General features: G+C 34.7%; 1 protein-coding gene and 1 long non-coding RNA gene across 2 annotated transcripts; one reads left to right on the top strand and one right to left on the bottom strand.

Annotated features, from left to right (window-relative positions):
• The first annotated feature begins 1,628 nt into the window (after window positions 1–1,628).
• LOC130047558 (uncharacterized) lies at window positions 1,629–7,782 on the top strand. The gene is made up of 2 exons (XR_008796432.1): window positions 1,629–2,437; window positions 2,615–7,782. It is a non-coding gene; the product is annotated as an uncharacterized LOC130047558 (long non-coding RNA).
• A 3,352-nt stretch (window positions 7,783–11,134) lies between these two features.
• LOC125655086 (uncharacterized) lies at window positions 11,135–18,892 on the bottom strand. The gene is made up of 2 exons (XM_056142873.1): window positions 18,298–18,892; window positions 11,135–17,918 (listed from the first exon to the last, which is right to left on the bottom strand). The coding sequence occupies exons 1-2, from the start codon at window positions 18,620–18,622 to the stop codon at window positions 17,533–17,535; spliced, it is 711 nt and encodes a 236-aa protein (XP_055998848.1). The 5' UTR covers window positions 18,623–18,892; the 3' UTR covers window positions 11,135–17,532.
• Between the last annotated feature and the right edge of the window lie 237 nt (window positions 18,893–19,129).

Below are 19,129 nucleotides of genomic sequence, written 5' to 3' on the forward strand. Positions count from 1 at the left end.
CGATACTTACCGGTATCACTAGCACAGAAATATCGGTTTGTACAGTGTATATCATGATACTTACCGGTATCACTTGCACGGAAATATCGGTTTGCACAGTGTATATCACGATAATTACCGGTAATATCAGTTTGTACAGTGTATATCACGATACTCACCGGTAATATCAGTTTGTACAGTGTATATCATGGTACTTACCGGTATCACTAGCACGGAAATATCGGTTTGTGCAGTGTATATCACGATACTTACCGGTAATATCGGCTTGTACAGTGTATATCACGATACTTACAGGTATCACTAGCATGGAAATATCGGTTTGTACAGTGTATATCACGATACTTACCGGTAATATCGGTTTGTACAGTGTATATCACGATAGTTACCGGTATCACTAGCACGGAAATATTGGTTTGCACAGTGTATATCACGATACTTACCGGTATCACTAGCACGGGAATATCGGTTTGTACAACGTATCTGTCGATACTTGCCGTGATTATCGGTTTGTACAGTGTATATCACGATACTTACCGATATCACTAGCACGGAAATATCAGTTTGTACAGTGTATATCATGGTACTTACCGGTATCACTAGCACGTAAATATCGGTTTGTACAGTGTATATCACGATACTTACCGGTAATATCGGTTTGTACAGTGTATATCACGATACTTACCGGTATCACTAGCACGGGAATATCGGTTTGTACAACGTATATGTCGATACTTACCGGGATTATCGGTTTGTACAGTGTATATCACGATACCTACCGGTAATATCGGTTTGAACAGTGTATATCACGATACTTACCGGGAATATCGGTTTGTATAGTGTACATTAGGATATTTACCGGTATCACTAGCACGAATATATCGGTTTGTACAGTGTATATCATGAAACTTACCGGTATCACTAGCACGGAAATATCGATTTGTACAGTGTATATCACGATACTTACCGGTAATATCGGTTTGTACAGTGTATATCACGATACTTACCGGGAATATCCGTTTGTACAGTGTATATCACGATACTTACCGGTATCACTAGTACGGAAATATCGGTTTGTAGAGTGTATATCATGGTACTTACTGGTTTCACTAGCACGGAAATATCGGTTTGTGCAGTGTATATCACGATACTTACCGGTAATATCGGTTTGTACAGTGTATTTCACGATACTTACCGGAAATATCGGCTTGTGCAGTGTATATCACGATACTTACCGGTATCACTATCACGGAAATATCGGTTTGTACAGTGTATATCACGATACGTGCCGGTAATATCGGTTTGTACAGTGTATATCACGATACGTACCGGTATCACTAGCACGGATATATCGATCTGTACATTGTATATCACGATACTTACCTAGAATATCGGTTTCTACAGTGTAAATCACGATACTTACCGGTATCACTAGCACAGCAATATCAGATTGTACAGTGTATATCATGATACTTACCGGTATCACTAGCACGGTAATATCGGTTTGTACAGTGTATATCACGATACTTACCGGTAATATCGGCTTGTACAGTGTATATCACGATACTTACCGGTATCACTAGCACGCAATTATCGGTTTGTACAGTGTATATCACAATACTTACCGGGAATATCGGTTTGTACAGTGTATATCACGATACTTACCGGTATCACTAGCACGGAAATGTCGATTTGTACAATGTATATCACGATACTTACCTGGAATATTGGTTTGTACAGTGTAAATCATGACACCTACCGGTGTCACTAGCATGAGTGAAGTAAAACACCGAATACAATATGTCATTCTTTTGTCAGTTTGTTAATTGTTTACGTCTCATACGAAAATTATTCACTTATACAGAGACGTATACATTTTTCGATGTAATGGCACAAATTTTGACCTTTGCATTACGCTCAAGGTCGTAGCAGTAAGAATGCCTTACTTCTGATTAAAATCAGCTCCTCGAGTAGCGACAAAATCAAAAGAAATAAAGGGGCGGATCGAGGAGCTGATTTTAATCAGATTATTCTTACTTCTGATGCCTGACGCTAGGCGAAAGAACAATCTCTACTTATGCTAAACATGTTAAACGTCATACTTTTGACGCGGTTACGGGTTCAAGCCCGGTACTTTCGGTTGTGACGGTCTCCCTCCCCCCTAACAACTAAGATATCGCAACCGGTCCCTTGTAAGTAGATTGGATACATATGCATTATTACATACTAGGTAATCTCAAAGGCATGGTATTTTACCATATACAAACGAGGCAGTATAGAATTTTCCTTTTCACTTCCTTTGCAGGAGATTCTCTGAAGTATCACAGCGGGGTCTACTTCAGTACGAAGGATGCAGACAACGACGAGTCCGATACAAATTGTGCCAAATCCTGGAGTGGTGCTTGGTGGTATAAAAGTTGTCTTCACTCCAATCTCAATGGTCTGTTCTCTAAAACGGAGAAATCTGGAGCCCAGTATATGAATTGGTTCCAGTTTACCAAAGTCAACAAGGCTCTGAAAACTTCTAAAATGATGATCAGAAGGAAAATTTGAGAAAAATAAGAACCAATAAAATATTTTATTATATGTATCTCCCAGTCTTATATTGTGATTTTAGGAATTCCACTTGAAAAGTCGTGCTTGATATTTAGATGTTGGAAGAGTCACAGCCCACAGTTCCATCGCGGAAAGTTATAACCTCTCATTCATTTTCTTTGATACTCTCTCTCTCTCTCTCTCTCTCTCTCTCTCTCTCTCTCTCTCTCTCTCTCTCTCTTTTAAAATAATACTGATAATTTGGAGATTTTAATCAATTTAAAAAAAGATTTAGCCAAATGTCTTATTTTGAAAAGGATCAATATATACTAATCTGTAAAATATCATTAAAGCAGTAATTATATCTGCAGCACGTTTTTGTCACCACTTGGCTCTTGCCTATTTGACCCTCCCGATAACCCTCACATATAAGCTGGCTTTGAAAACAAGTATGTTATATCCAGATGAGATCAGTGTTTGTTTTATTATTTACACGATTTATGCGAATGATCACTGATCGTTATTTCCGCTGTTTCATAGGGGACCAGTCTTAAAAGTTACCCGATGCCTTAAATAGAAAATCAGTATTGCAGCAATGGTCGTATCAGTAAAACTGATTAGACTTGATTAACCTTATAGAAAATGGACTCAAAGAAAAGACATGCTGTGGCCACCTTGAGGTGTATTGATGATCTAGTGTACATTTCTCCTTTTTCATCAAGTCTGTGATATAATAGATGAACATTCATTCCAGATAGTAAATCAAGAACCGCTAGTAAAAAAAAAACCAACTAGTAAATCACATATTGTAATGCTCCGAAAAAAAACCCACATTTTATGCCTGTGTCAGAATCCGCGAGCTTTGCGCTATCTATTACTTTCAGTATATCTGCGTTTGATTTTAATGCTTTCCTACGTTCGTCTGGGTTATTCAAAGCCTATTCTCCCTACGTTGAAATCATATATTGTATAAAATCATAGGCACTTCAGATTCCCGCCCCCTGAAGACACAAAACTAGTTTTGACGAGGTTTCCTAATTTCAAATGCAGACACTTTTGAGTGCCTTCAGTATACATACAGATAAAGATCAAAAGATAGTCATGTAAACATTACAAGAATGCAAGTCATCACTATTTGCTAGTTTTATTGGGATATTTCCTGGTATTTAAGCAAACCCACAGGCACCTAAGTATGGATATTTTTTTACCTCCTCCTTTTTTTAAAAAAAATATTTTTCCTGACAATAATTTCTCTGATATATGTGAATTCCCAGCCTATCTCATCCCTCTTTCGATTGATGTAATCGTTTCACGCATTTTACAAGTTTTAATAGAGATTGCCCCTCTGTCCTGAATTATAAATTATAAGGATATAAAGCCAATCTCTACAGCTTGTAGCACAATGGGGGAAGTGCACTATAATGTAAATATTACTGAATAAACAGTGTACATCTTTCTTGGATAATGCCTGGCCAGAACTAAGAACCATCGAAAAATCTTACAACATACAATTTCTCAAAATATAGGCATATAACTACTTCTAAAGTTTTCATTTAATCTGGTTAACTCGGTTACTGCACAGAACATCATCACAATTATTACCTTGTAATTATTATTTTTTCTTATACAAATAGATAAGCAGGACACTTTACACAGTTGTGTGCAAAAGCTCAGGAGCTAACTTTCGTAAATACATATAAAAAGGTTGGAAAATATATTAAGGAGAAGGCTGTTATTTTGAGATTAAAACACAATTTATTGATGACAAATCGTCAAAATTGAAAATTTCTATAATAATCTCTGTTTCTATTGAAAACTTTTAATTTGTATCATATTTGGACATATTAATGTATCATTAAACAAATGTGAAAATTCAGAAAAATGTTCAAGGGATAGCTGTTATTTTGAGGCAAAAACACCATTTATTAGTGAAAAATCGCCATGAATTGGAAATTCTAGTTAAAATCTCTTTCAATTGAAACTCTTTGATTTGTATTGTATATGGATCCACTAATGTACCCTTTACCAGATCAGACATACAAGTTTAGAAAAATATACTGAAGGGAAATCTGTTACATGCATATTTGGGCTAAACACGATTTCTTTATGCGATATCGTCAAAACATGGATATTCCAATTTAAATGTATATCACAATTGAAACTTAAATTGTATCATATTTGAATACACCAATGAAAGGTGAAGATAACGAACAGTGATTACTCCTATAACTCTTATGATCAATACAAAATAGAGAGTTGGACAAACATGTACTCCTGGATATATCAGAGATGGTATAATACTAGTGTAGAAAAAAGATATTGAAGAAAAAGCTGTTATTCTGAAGTTTAACATGATTTACTGATGAAAAATCGTCGATAAATGGAATTTTAAAACTCTCCTTCAATGGCAATTTTGTTTATCTGTGTCATATTGGGATAATTCCATCTTTAGTTCACCTGAGCCGAAGGTTCAAGTCAACTTTTCTGATCAAAATCTCTCCGTTGACGTCTCAGTCTTCGTCTGCGTAGTCGGCGTAAACTTTTCACATTTTCATCTTCTTCTCCAGATTTCAACCATACTTGGCACAAAGCATCCCAAGGTGAAGTGGATGCACGTATTTTCAAATGAAGGATCATACCCCTTTAAAGGCGAGATGATGAAAAAAATGCAAAATTAGGGTGGGGTCATTTAAAAATCTTTTCAAGAACCACTGGGCCAGAAAAATTGAAATTTGCATGAAAGCTTCCTGACATCGCATAAATTCAAGTTTGTAAAAATATGGACCCTTGGGGATCAAATTTTACAAACAAATAAATAGGGGAAATCTTCAATATTCTTCTCAAGAACTAACAGGGCATATGAGTAGATATGTAAGTGAAAAGCTTCCTAATTTAGAGTTGATTCAAATTTGTTCAGAGCATGACCCTCCAGAACCACTGAGCCAATTTCAATCAAACTTAGGACGAATTATCCTTGGATGAAGAGGATGCAAGTTTGAGCCAATGAAGGGCCATACCCCCTCAAAGGGAAAATAATTAAATAAATGCAAAAATAGGGTGCGTCATTTAAAAATCTTCTCAAGAACCACTGGGCCAGAAAAACTGAAATTTACATGAAAGCTTTCTGACATAGTAAATATTCAAGTTTGTAAAAATGATGACCCTTGAGCTTAGGAAGGGATCAAAGTTGTACATGTGAATGTATAATGAACCACACTTGACACATGCCATCCTTAGATGAAATTTGTCAATATGAAAGGCCAAATTCGTCAACAAGGGCATATGATAGTTAATGAATTTGTAGTCAAGTGCAATAATTAAGTTCGACAATTAATGAATGTGTAGACCTTCGGAAAGTTCTTTTTCTGAACCAAACTGCTTGCGTAATGATACTTGTCCCCGGGCTTGTTTATTGCTAGGAACTGCTGCTCTGGTAAGGGATGTGGTCCATTGGCCTCTTGTATGGATTTGTTTTTAAAGAAATTGTAGGTTGTTGAACCTTTATTTTTACATTTTGTTTTGTGTCTCATACATCAAAGTATGGAGAACTGTTATGCTGGTGTCATGTCCGAGTCCATTTTTTCTGTTTGACAACATAGAATAATATTAAGAAATGTAGCTCTCTCCTATATTTTGACCGCATGAAAGGTGAGAATAATGAACAGTGACCAATCTCATAACTCCTATAAGCAATAAAAAATAGACAGTTGAGCAAAAAGGAACACTGGGCAAACCAGAGGTGGGATCAGGTGCCTAGGGGGAGTAAGCATCCCCTGTCGACCGTTCACATCCGCCTTGAGCCCTATATCCTGATCAGGTAAATGGAGTTATCCGTAGTCAAACCAATGTGCCCAGAACGGTCTAACAATCGGTATGAAACATGTCAGACATCATTTGACCCAATGATAGGTTGTATTGACGAACTACACATAGATAGTTATAACGACCATAGAATTTGCGAAATGCTGACTTCAACCGAGACTGTTGAAACCCCTGTACCATCAACTTGTTTTTCAGTAGCTTGCCTCGATTTAAAAACTGACTTTACGCAGAAAAAGCTTTTGCATATCGAATCAGTTGAGAGGTATGAACACTATATGCAGTTGATAATGGAATATTGCTTCATAAATATGGGATGTTGACGATGGAGAAGTTGAAATCATCCTGTTTAGAAATTCAGAAAAAATATAAACTAATCTGAGTATCTTGAATACAATGAGTACAAACTCTCCACATTCATATAATATCTATGGCAATGTCAGCCGCAAATTTTACTTCAATAAAACATTTTTGCTTGCATGTTCTGGTGACATCCAACACACGATCGAAACAGATTAACAAAGCAATTTACTTGTGCATTCTTACAATCTGTTGGTGAATTTTATTTCTTTGATTTATAATTTAGAACCAGACCTTGCTGCATACCACGTGGTTCCGATTTGTGAGAATGGTAGTTTTTCCATTTTTAACCTAAACTTTGTTATGAATTCGAACTAAACGGAAATTTTATGTCTAAAGTAATATTTGCATCTAATTTGCATATGTGTTAGATGGTTTTATCGAAGACAGTACAATACGCAATTATTCCCCGTTTGTCTAATGCACCGAAGTCCATTCTGATTGTTTCCCCTTGCGCTATATATAAGCGGCGGCGCTTTATCTGCCTATTCCTTTTCCAAACTTACAGCATCATACCAAGTCGGTGATGAATTCAAAGGTTGTTGTCTGTAAAACCCACCCCTTCCTCCACTTTATTTGCTTTTTCTGCGTCGTGTGTTAATTTCTACTTTCAGGAAAATCTCGTCTTCCATGCTGACATCGCAAACGGAGTCGAAGATGTCCTAGTTTATGAATTTTAGCATATATTGCATTCCGGTACAGTGTGACGTTGCTACCTAGCTTTAGCGCTTACGAGCGGCGCTGTCAGAACTTATGATGAAATTTGAAAATCTACAAGTCCTTGACCTCTGCACCTGCCAGGGCCAAGGTCATGAGATGTTTGACCTCTGCACCTCCCGGGGTCAAGCACTCTTTGATATACTGTGAACTTTGAACTCTGAATGTTGATATTTTATAAGTTTGATTGTTGACTTTGCAAGAGAATATGTTGTATGTCGATGTTGAATTTGCTTTTGATGATGCATTTGTTGTTTGTTGGGGCCTGTCCTTGATCATGCTGGCGACCCGTCCTTTCTGTGTTGTGAATACAGCCGTGCCGATAAACGCCATAATAAAGAAATAAGTATATACCATCGAGTTTGTATCTCTGCTGGTGGGCAGTCTGTCCCCGAGGATACTTGTCGCTCGATATATGTTCCTTCATGAATATACATGGGGCTCACGGCGGGTGTGACCGGTCAACAGGGGATGCTTACTCCTCTTAGGCACCTGATCCCACCTCTGGTGTGTCCAGGGGTGCGTGTTTGCCCAACTATCTATTTTGTATTGCTTGTAGGATTTATGAGATTGATCACTGTTCGTTATCTTCACCTTGCACACACACACATACATATACATATATATATATATATATATATATATATATATATATATATATATATACATATATTTCTGTTCATTGATACATACACTGTTTTGAGATAAATGGAGAAGTAGAATTATTTTTATGGAATAAAAGCAATTTGTAATTCCCAGAACAAATAAAATGAAATGAATTCGAATGAATTCGATATCATTTGTGCCTTTAGTGTCATAGAGAGTAATATATCTTCAAATGAAAAGTGGTGCAAACATAAAGAAACTTTTCTGGCTGAAACTGACTAACCCAAATACTTAAAAGTCTTTGTCTTTGTGGAAGCTCAAAATAAAGTGTCCTAACATATTTGAAAATGAAATCAACAAATAGAATAAACAAGAGACCAATAAGCCTTATCGGCGTATTCGCTATAAGTATCATTAGTCCCATGAAATCTAGAAAAAGGAAAATTCAAAATTGTTGTACATTCTTTCTTCCTTTTTTGAATGTACATTTAGCTTTTATGCCACATCATCAAACTTGAAGAAGTATTTAATATGATAAGGATATTATAAACCGATACCCCTAGGATCTTCTATTTAGCTTCAACTTAATATCAATAGCATTGAACAGGTAGCATCTAAATGGTTAACACCAGGTAAGCTAACAAAGGAAAGCAATTCGTGCTCATGGGAAATCCAACATAGTGTTGGAAGGCCTGATCAACAAAGACCATAAAGTCAATGTCAATGAGGAACTCCAGCGTATTTTTTAATTTCAACTTCAGTACATGTGCGTGAAATCAGAGTAGTGTTTAACAAACTAATGTTGGACTACTGGTCACCAGACATGAACATTTACTTTTTCCCTTTTTGTTAAAAAAAACCAACTGTCTATGTTGTCAAAAAGTCTAGTTTTTAATTTATCGTGAGGAATGGTTATGCAAAGTGCTTAAAAGTCACACGCTCTGACGTTTTGTATACCCGAGAAAAGCCCTGCAATTTCAAATTTACTAAAATGTGTTTGAGTTTTTTAGATTTTATTTTGATTTTAGCAATTCGTCTTAAAAAGTTATATTTGCTCTTCATGCGTTGCAAACATCACGGCTAAGATTTCTATCACGTAAATGTTTAACCTCTCGTTCATTCTTTTATACTTCTACTCTCTATCTCTCACAAAATAATTCAATTATTTGGAGATTTTAATTAATGTCCAAAAATATATATCCAAATACATATACCTTATTTTAAAAAGGATCAACTCTATACCAATCCGTGGAAAATATAATTAATTACAACTGCAGCAATTTTTGTCACTACTTGGTTTTTCACTTCCAAAGTTTCCTATCTGCTTTTCCGGATAACCCTCATTTATTAGCTGACTTTGAAAGCAAGTTTGTCGGTTTGATATATCTGGATAAGAACAGCGTTTGATGTATTCTTTATTTATGCTCTTGATCACTGATTGTTATTTTCGCTTTTCCATAGGGGACCAGTCTAACTTATTGTATTAAATGTCGAATCAGTATTGCAGCATTGATCGTATCTGTTAAACTGATTAGACTTAACGTGCCAGAAAATGGACTGAAAATGTATTAAAAAAATAAAAACCTGCCTCTGTTCGCATAAAAATATTTATGTGATCTAATATCCATTTCTCCTTTTCATTAAGTTTGTGATAGATCAATTGTGCATACAGAATCACTAGTAAAAAGAATTTTAAAGAACCAACACCTTGTGATGGTCCCAAAAATAAAGCTACATTTCATGTAAATACCAGAATTCATACATTTAGCGTTATTCATTACTTCTAGCACGTCGTCTGATTTTAATGTTCTCTTCCTTGCGTCTGGGTTATGCTCCCTGCGTTGAAATAATGTATTTCCTAACATCATGGGCAATTGAGATACCCTCTCACGAAGACACGAGACTCTTAGATCCAGTTAGCTTTGTCGAGGTTTCCTGATTTCAAATACAGAGAATTTTGCGTCCCTCCATTGTAACTCTCTCATGAGACAAAAATATGTATAATCTACACGAATGTACGTTTTCATATGTGCGTTTTACTAGATTGCTACCTGGTATTTTGAGCAAAATCTGTTCAACAAATCTATAACGACACTCTTCGCCATGTCGACATATGAATCCATACAATTTACACGAATCAAGCATTGGCAGAAATCTATTTACAGTCATGGATCTTTTACGGTATCATGGAACTTTTCCCAACATAAATAATGGCTTTAATGAAGCCAAAGTTTGAATTATGGTAAATATTTTAGAGACATGGTCGCTATACATATCTATCATTGTGTAGAATGATTATCAATAAATATGATTTTAAAAGGTGGCCAAAGCACCTGGTTCCCTCCTGAAACCACTGCTGTATATCTTTTATGAGGATAACTGTTTTAGCTGAATATGAATATTATTTATCTTTGAAGAAAAAATTCAAATTCAAAATCAAATCATAAAGGATATAATAACTACAATAACCAATGGGAATTCGGGTTAGAATAGGTCCATAGTACCCCTTGCTTATCGTAAGAGGCGACTAAATAGGGCGGTCCTTGGGATGAGTCCGCAAAAACCGAGGTTCCGTGTCACAGTAAGTGTGGCACGATAAATATCCCTCCCTGCTGAAAGATCGTAAGCGCCAAGCATAGCCTAAATTGTGCAGCCCTAGCTTCACCGGTAATGGTGAGGTCTTCATACTATACAAAAATTGTACATAAATTTAAACACATAAACGACGTGTTCAGCCCCAAACGTGTTTAGATAAGTGTTTAATTCGTAAACGCATATAATAATGGCATGTATAATATCTAAACACGCTTAGTTACCCTTACATTGCGCACCATTTTCTCGCCGTAAAGGTAAGACACAATGGAAATGATCAGATAAGACTATGCTCATGGTGGACCTGTGTTGACGATCTAGGCAAGTGTTTTATATATACCTCCCACACTCTTTAATGCAGTATTGATAATAAGATTCAACAGGATATATATGTTTCCTCCAGATACTTAATGATTCCATTTTCAATGTGTTGTAATATCCTTATATAAAAAAAAAACTTCTAGGCTCTTCTCATGCCGCCATGGTATAATAATAATAATATCAAAAATAATAATAATGTCTTTATTTATCTAGGATTACATATTTTGCGGTAACACTACTTTTCAATAATAGCCTGCATATAGCATACATACAGACATACATGTATATTAGTAAAACTAAACACAGATTAAAAGAAGTAAAGTACAAATAAACTTGCGAAATAATCATTAATGTACATGTAAGATAGATAGGTACAAAATGAAACTGAAAAAGTATGGTGATGATCTCTAAGATAATTTCTCTTTAAACACACAACACTTTTTGAGTTTCTTATATATTCACTCAAGGCATTCCACAAAGTTCTCCCTGAAATGCTGAAAGATCTTTTAAAATATTCAGTTTTTGCCCTGGGTGCATACAATATATTTTGATTAGAATTTTTAGTTTGCCTTTGACAAACTTCTGATACATATCTAAAAACATTTAAATAATTTAGCATTAAATCATGTAAAAAATTATACACTAAACTTGTCTACTTTTCTAGAGGCAAAGTAATTTGATAGCGGCAACCATTTAAGGTGTGTAAACATTACATTAGATGGTGTTTCAAAAGTTCTGATGTTAAGAATTGCCCTTGCAATACAAAAAGATTATTTATACTTTCATAATTTCTTGGATTGCTCCATACAATGCAACAATATGTAAAATGTGGAAAAATCAAAGTATCAAAAATATTCAACAGCGCATCGTTTAACATAAAATGTCTTATTCTTCTTAAAATGCCAATTCTCTTGGAAATATAATAAGTGTATCTATATAACTTTTCCAGGATAAAGTTTTATAAATGATAACACCAAGCCACTTTGACTCCTGAAAATATTCTATGATATGGTTATTCACCACTAAATTCAATTATCAATTTTTTTATACTTTGATCATTTTTGTGCAGATCCATATACAACTGTAAGCATACATTGACAGATTTAAACTTAATTCATTTCCCTTAATCCACATTATACTGTGCTAAAGATCTTCACACATATTTGACTCAATGTTTTCCATTGACTTATCTGTTACATCTTGTGAAGTATCATCTGCATAGATATTTACATGAGCATGTTTCAGTGCTTGTGGATATTCATTAATATACAGGATAAAAAACAATGAGCCTAATGCAAGGTGAAGATAACGAACAGTGATCAATCTCCTACAAGCAATACAAAATAGATAGTTGGGCAAACACGGACCCCTGGACACACCAGAGGTGGGATCAGGTGCCTAGGAGGAGTAAGCATTCCCTGTTGACCGGTCACACCCGCCGTGAGCCCCATATCCTGATCAGGTAAACGGAGTTATCCGCAGTCAAAATCAGTGTGCCAAGAACGGCTTAACAATCGGTATGAAACACGTCAGACAGCATTTGACCCAATGCGAGGTTGTATTGACGAACTAGATCGTTATAACGACCATAGAATTTGCGAAATGCTGACTTCAATCGAGACTGTTGAAATCTCTGTACCATCAACTTGTTTGTCAGTAGCTTACCTCGATAATATAGAGCCTTCTGGAACTCCAATGGTTACATTGGATGGTGGTACAAAAACATATATTTTGAATTGAATTTTTTACATAGAATGATGAATATGCAATGTTGATGTTTATAAAAAAAACTTTCTACATAACGCTAATATTCAGTATGTTAGTATATTTAGCTTAGGCTATATATCGAATATTTTACACCCAGACTGGAAGTCAATATCGGTATTCCAAATTATCGTTCGCGATCGAGAATCAAAATATAAAATATATCGTAAACATCATACATGCTTGTTAAATACAGAACATGATGTCCAAGATCGGTTAAAGAGGATTGGCATAATTGAATAGGTACGACAGATATTGAAAGGTACAGTATTATGTCAATATAATCTAAATACATGTAGTATGATTGACCTAAATATAACGAGCTATATCTATCAATAATTCCTATCTTGAGATGAAAAGATGACACTATTGGGAATATTTTCAATGGGGTAACATATATACCATTTCCTTTTTGCATTGGATGAAACCACATATGTGGTTGGATTTTCAAAGGAGTGGAAGCTAATCAAAAGGTTTGAGATCAAATTCAACTTGAATGGAAACAGAATCGCCAGATGATGCCTTTCTAAACGTGAATGTATTGTATTTTCAATTATGTGCACCAAGTTGAAGAATAATGTAAATATATTTGTCTTAAACTTTGTGTTACAAAAACAGAGTCAGGGGCCCAAGAGTCACATTGCTTGCATATCAGTATCAGTAATCATCCCCTGATGTTGAGCAGAATGTTTTCTAGATACTACCTTTTAAAACTCTGAGATTCCCTATTGTGGAGAGAGAGAGAGAGAGAGAGAGAGAGAGAGAGAGAGAGAGAGAGAGAGAGAGGGGATGCATTAAATGTTATTGTGTTTGAGACATAGCCTACCCATAACAATTTCAACTTTTTGGATTCCTCCAAGTATGATATTGAGGATACAAAAAATAAAATTTCCATGAGTCAAAATTATTTGAAATTTGAAATAATTTTACTGCAAGCAAATTGCACCATGTTTCAATTATTTTCCTGGAACTTAACGACATACGCGACATTTCTGACATTTTCTTTAAAACTATTTTTTTATCTCCTTCATCTGAAGAGTTCTTGTATGATTTCCCGAAATGGGTTTTACTTTCGTATTGTAGTAGTATTACAATCCTTTTTTATATCGGCCTGGCTAGCCTAGTAGTACAAAGGTCCTGGGTTCGATATCTAATTGTTTCAAAAAACTTCTCACCTTTGTTGCTACTGTAATGTTTATTTATGTAAAAGTTGATTTTACATTTTTTTTGCAACTATCATGGACTATCAAGATATGCTTACCCAAAAAATAGACATGATGATATACACCAAGAATTTTTGTGGAAACGAGATCGAATTCAAGTGAATTACATGTTAAATGCCATTAAAAGTATATATTATGGAACAATGTTGTGTACGTCATTAACGATTCTGAATGTGCAAGCTAGATTAATTTATGCATGTCTACTTTATGTTATCTACATTTACTCATGCACTTGATTTAGAAGAATATCCTTTCTGTCAATTGCTCTAACTAGATGCAATTCGAGATGTAATATGTTTACTTAAATATTTTGAAATCAGAACCTGATGTGAAATTCTATTACTATGGTAGCCATGATCTTATTTTGGTGTTTCATTTTGATTATTAGAGGTTCTTAGTGTCTATTATGTGTATGATTTTCGAAATGCGCATCTGGTGCATCGAAATTGGTACCGTATAAGTTTTACATACTGATAGAATGATACACCAGTATAAATTTCATAAATTTTTATATTTTATAAGATGCCATTATTTTAATTCAGCAGAGAATATACAAGTATTTCGAATATCTTAAATCCTTTAATAGTATATTTGACACTTTAAGTTCATAATACTGCACTAAGAAGTAAACAAGTACATACATATCTAACACAACATCTTTTTGTGAAGTCGAGTACATGTTTTGGGACGTGAAGCCGGACATATTGCTATTCAATGCTCTTTTTGCATAAAGTCCAGCATACATGTTCATGCTTTTCCCCAGATATGAAGACATCACATTTTGATATATTTTAATTTATGTGTGACATTGAGCACACTTGTTCATGATTTGTGAAATATGGAACACATCACTTTTTGATGTACATGTAAATTACTCTGTGTGAAGGCAATGACTTTTCACATAAATTCTGAGTGAAGTTAACGTTGAACACACATGTTCATGCTTTTTCACATACATTGACACACAGGTATTATTTCTATGTACCTTAATGTCTATGTGATTTAAGTTGAACACACATTTTCATGTACATATATCAATATTCAATGGCTATGATAATATCACTTGCATGTTTTAAAATGGTTTATTATTATGTGTATTGATTAATAAAATGTGTATGCTTCAGTTTGCTCAAAAATATTTAACATGTTTAAGATTTTAACAGAGGTTTCAACAGTCTCGTTAAAAGTTAGCATTTCAAAAATTCTATGGTCGTTATAATAATCTAGTTTGCCAATACAACCGAACATTGGGTCAAATACTGTGTAGCGTTATTTTCAATATCTCAGCAGGTGGGTTTGTTTATATTTATACGGAATATGGTGTGTCTTCATTCATAGAATCGAACTTTGGACCTTTCGGTTGCGAATCGATGTCCCTAACAACTACATGTAGGTGATAAGTAATGATTTGTACATGATGGTATATGCATATTCTACCATTAAATTACAACACTAGATGTATGACAAGGTGAAGATAACGAACAATGATCAATCTCATAACTCTTATTAGGAATACAACATTAAGAGTATGTACATACTATGCATGTATGTAAATCTTCTGTATTTCACGAGTGTTGGGTATTTTTTCTCTCTTGTATTGTTTCTGTATCTTATAAATGTTCCATATCTTCTCGTTTGTATTGTTGCTGTATTCCATGCATGTAAATGTTGGGTATTTTCTCTCATACATTTTGTTCTGAATTCCATTGATGTTGAATGTCGGGTTTTTTCCTTGTATTGTTTAGGTATAGTATAAGTTCTGAATATTCTATTTTCCGCTCTAACAAGCATAATAATATATAACACCTATATTTGTGATTTATTAGAGTCAAAATATATAACAGTTTTACATTCCTTAATATTATTCTTTGTTGGCAAACAGAAAAAACGGAGTCGAACGTGTAACAGTTATCCATAAAATATTTCAATAATTTAAAATCTATTGATTCCTCCGCACACGTGTGTAATATGGACAGAACAGTGCAAGAACTGACTCAGCCTACTCGATACCGGTCTTGACCAGATTTATTTATGACACAGAGAGCTCAGTTAAACCCCCGTTTTTTTCTGGAGGACGAGAGAGGGGGAACAAATATACTGCATTTTGTCATATTGTGGAATAAAACACAAAGCTTGTATACAGTGTAATGGATAAAGTGCACTAGAATGTGAATATCAGTGAGTAAACGATGTACATGCTTTTGGATAAGGTGTAGCAAAAACCAAGAAACACCAAATAAATTTATTACATTCGAGCTCTCAAAATGTATGCATATAACTACTTCTACAGTTTACAATTATCGCAATTCAACTTTGAATTAGAACGCTTTGGCCGATATAGTATTGGATTGTGTGACGACACAATTGAATCTGTTTATAATATAATTGCAAAATGCAAAAAAAAAAACTCTCATTGGTCCATATGTGTCAGTCCGCCCAAATTCCCTTATATTGGAGTAGTCGGAATTTAAAAACATGACGGCCAGATGGAAACAAACTTTAAAGAAAGAAAGAGAAAAAGTTGTATTCTTGTGTTGTTGTCTCATAAATTTAATATAAAAAAATTCCTAACATATTTCCCTACTATACCTGTGTCCAAACATACCTTCAAATATTTATTAAAACCCCATACGACCCAAAAAACTCGCAGCTTTTTTTGATTCCGTTCATTGACGTAGCCATGTTAGGTAGCCAGTCAATTCGAATTCCGGTTCACTTCCATACTGGCACAATAGTGTGTAGATGTGAACTAATACCCCACAAATATTTTAGCTAAATATTTTAAATAATATCTCATCCCAGTTCCATTAAATGATAATTATTTAAATAGCTCAACTCACGGCAATGTGGCTTTCATTTGTCTGGGCCGGTCCCCATCTCTGCCACACGAGTGTTAAGGACCATAATGGGCTTATGTAGTATTTTCGTAAATCAAGAGCTTATTTTACCTTTACAAAAACTATATATTTTTTTATTTCTATTAATTATTCGTGTTGATAATAAATGAAGAGCGAATACATAACTTACAACCAATTTTATGAATGCAACAAAGTTCGAATTGACCAACTTCCTAACATGGCTATGTCAACAAACGAAATCATTTGAAGCTTCGAGTTTTGGGGTCGTGTGTGGCTTTAATGAATATTTGAAGGTATGTTTGGACACAGGTATAATAGGAAAATATGTTTTAAAAAAATTATATTGAATTTATGAGACAGAAACACAAGAATACACCGATCTCATGGCCTCAACCGTGTGCAGCTTTTAGTGCCCCGTAAATCGAAGGTTTTTATAAGAGGTCGATATGTAGCTCTCTGTTCCATCACAATATTTCTAAAGAGAGCTACAGTTCTCCAGCTAGTAATTTGATAGTCCGCTTATCTTATCTGTTCACCTGAATCCGCTCGAGAAAGTGGGCGAGTTGTAATCGGCCAATGAAAACTCTTGTTGTATTACATCAAACATGTCATTCAAACTGTTCAATCGTATCATTCAATTGTGTCGTCACACAACGCAATACTATATCTGGTAAATCGTTCTAATTTAAAGGTGAATTGCGATATCTGCCATTGAATCACTTTGCAATAATTACCTTTTCTTATAGAAATAAATCACCAGAGCACTGAAACCAATCATCGAAATTGACACATCCTTTGTCTTCTATCCTGGACAGTCGACTTTCCAGAAGCTCTCTTTTGCTCTTTTCTGGCAACAATTTATAAAATTCATTGTTTGCATATCGCTTCAGTTTGTATGGAATTAAGGCTTGAAGGACTTTATCATAAATTGTTCTCAGGTTGTATACTGCACCATAGTACAGACACTTCATAAAATAATCCACATTATTGTCCACACCAACATAATGAGAAGGTTCTTTTGCAGCCTTGAACTTAAATTCAGTCACTAACCAAGTTTCACATTTCCTCAAAACGCATCTTACATCATACTCGTGCGCCAATGGTAAGAGATTACCAATATCTTTTTCTGAAAAAATTAGCATTACTTTGTTTTTTTAATCAATTAATTATAAAACAATTATATTACGGGATTTGTTTATCTTACACACTTATTACAACAGTAATTTCCATTTGCAGTGAATATATGTGACCAAATAAACACGACAATACTGTTATATTTACATGAAGTGAAGTTTTATATTACAATGTTTACCCTGTGGTGGAAACAAAACAATATTCTTGAATGATCAGACTATACATTGTGTGGACTTTGAATGCAGGTAATAATAATGATATTACGCTTTGCATGAGAAAGTAAAATGTAGCAAATTATACAAGTGTCCGTTGCTACAAAGCCTGGTGACTAGCTTAGATTAATTATGTATGTAATAAAGATTCATAGTTACCCTTAATCATCACATATTCCATCGGAAATATGCATCTTAAAAACAAAGCGAAAGTAGAATATTCTTTTCCAGGAAGCTCAAGTTCCGTTCCACTTTTTTCTTTAAAATCACTGGTGAACATTTTTCTAAAGACTGACGATGCAACCATTAACACCATTTTGGAAACGTGTAACTTCTTTCCCTCCACAATTAGAGTTAAATCCGTCACGCTCGGGTCAAACGGAAAATAATCCTTCTCCAATAGATCTTCTTCACTGAAATCAGTTATTTCTTTTTTGTCTGATAACCATCGCTGATCTCGTCTTTTGGCGAACGACGATGCCATTTCCTATTATCGATAAAGTTTATTTACTGAGCACTGTCGTCAAACATTATCATGACACTTCCACATTGGTTTTGGAATAGATACATGTCATTCCCGATAACTCGAAGTCAATGGACCATAATGAACTTCGACAGATCAATAGTTCCTACCGTTATTGTTCAGATTGAATATCAATCGGACACGTACACGTATCCAACTCCGTGCAATGTCAATTTTGACTAGATGGTACCCATGAAAGACAGGTTCCCCACGAGTTATTTTCCCCTTATAGATAATAGTTAAGTCGTACGTGCTATTTTCTTATGTAAAAGAAAGTAATTATATTTCTGCTGTGTATCATTTATTGGATTGAACTGTGCCTTTTTGGCAAGGCTATGTTTGAATTTATCAATTCAATGGGCAATGATTTTCGCTATATTTTGCCATTTCAATATGAAAACAAAGGACTAATACCATGTTTAACAATATCCAGTGGCGGATTTAAGGGGAGAAGCGATCAAAATGAAA

This window comes from Ostrea edulis, chromosome 7 (genome assembly GCF_947568905.1).
Source record: "Ostrea edulis chromosome 7, xbOstEdul1.1, whole genome shotgun sequence".
In the NCBI taxonomy this organism is placed as follows: Eukaryota; Metazoa; Mollusca; class Bivalvia; order Ostreida; family Ostreidae; genus Ostrea; species Ostrea edulis.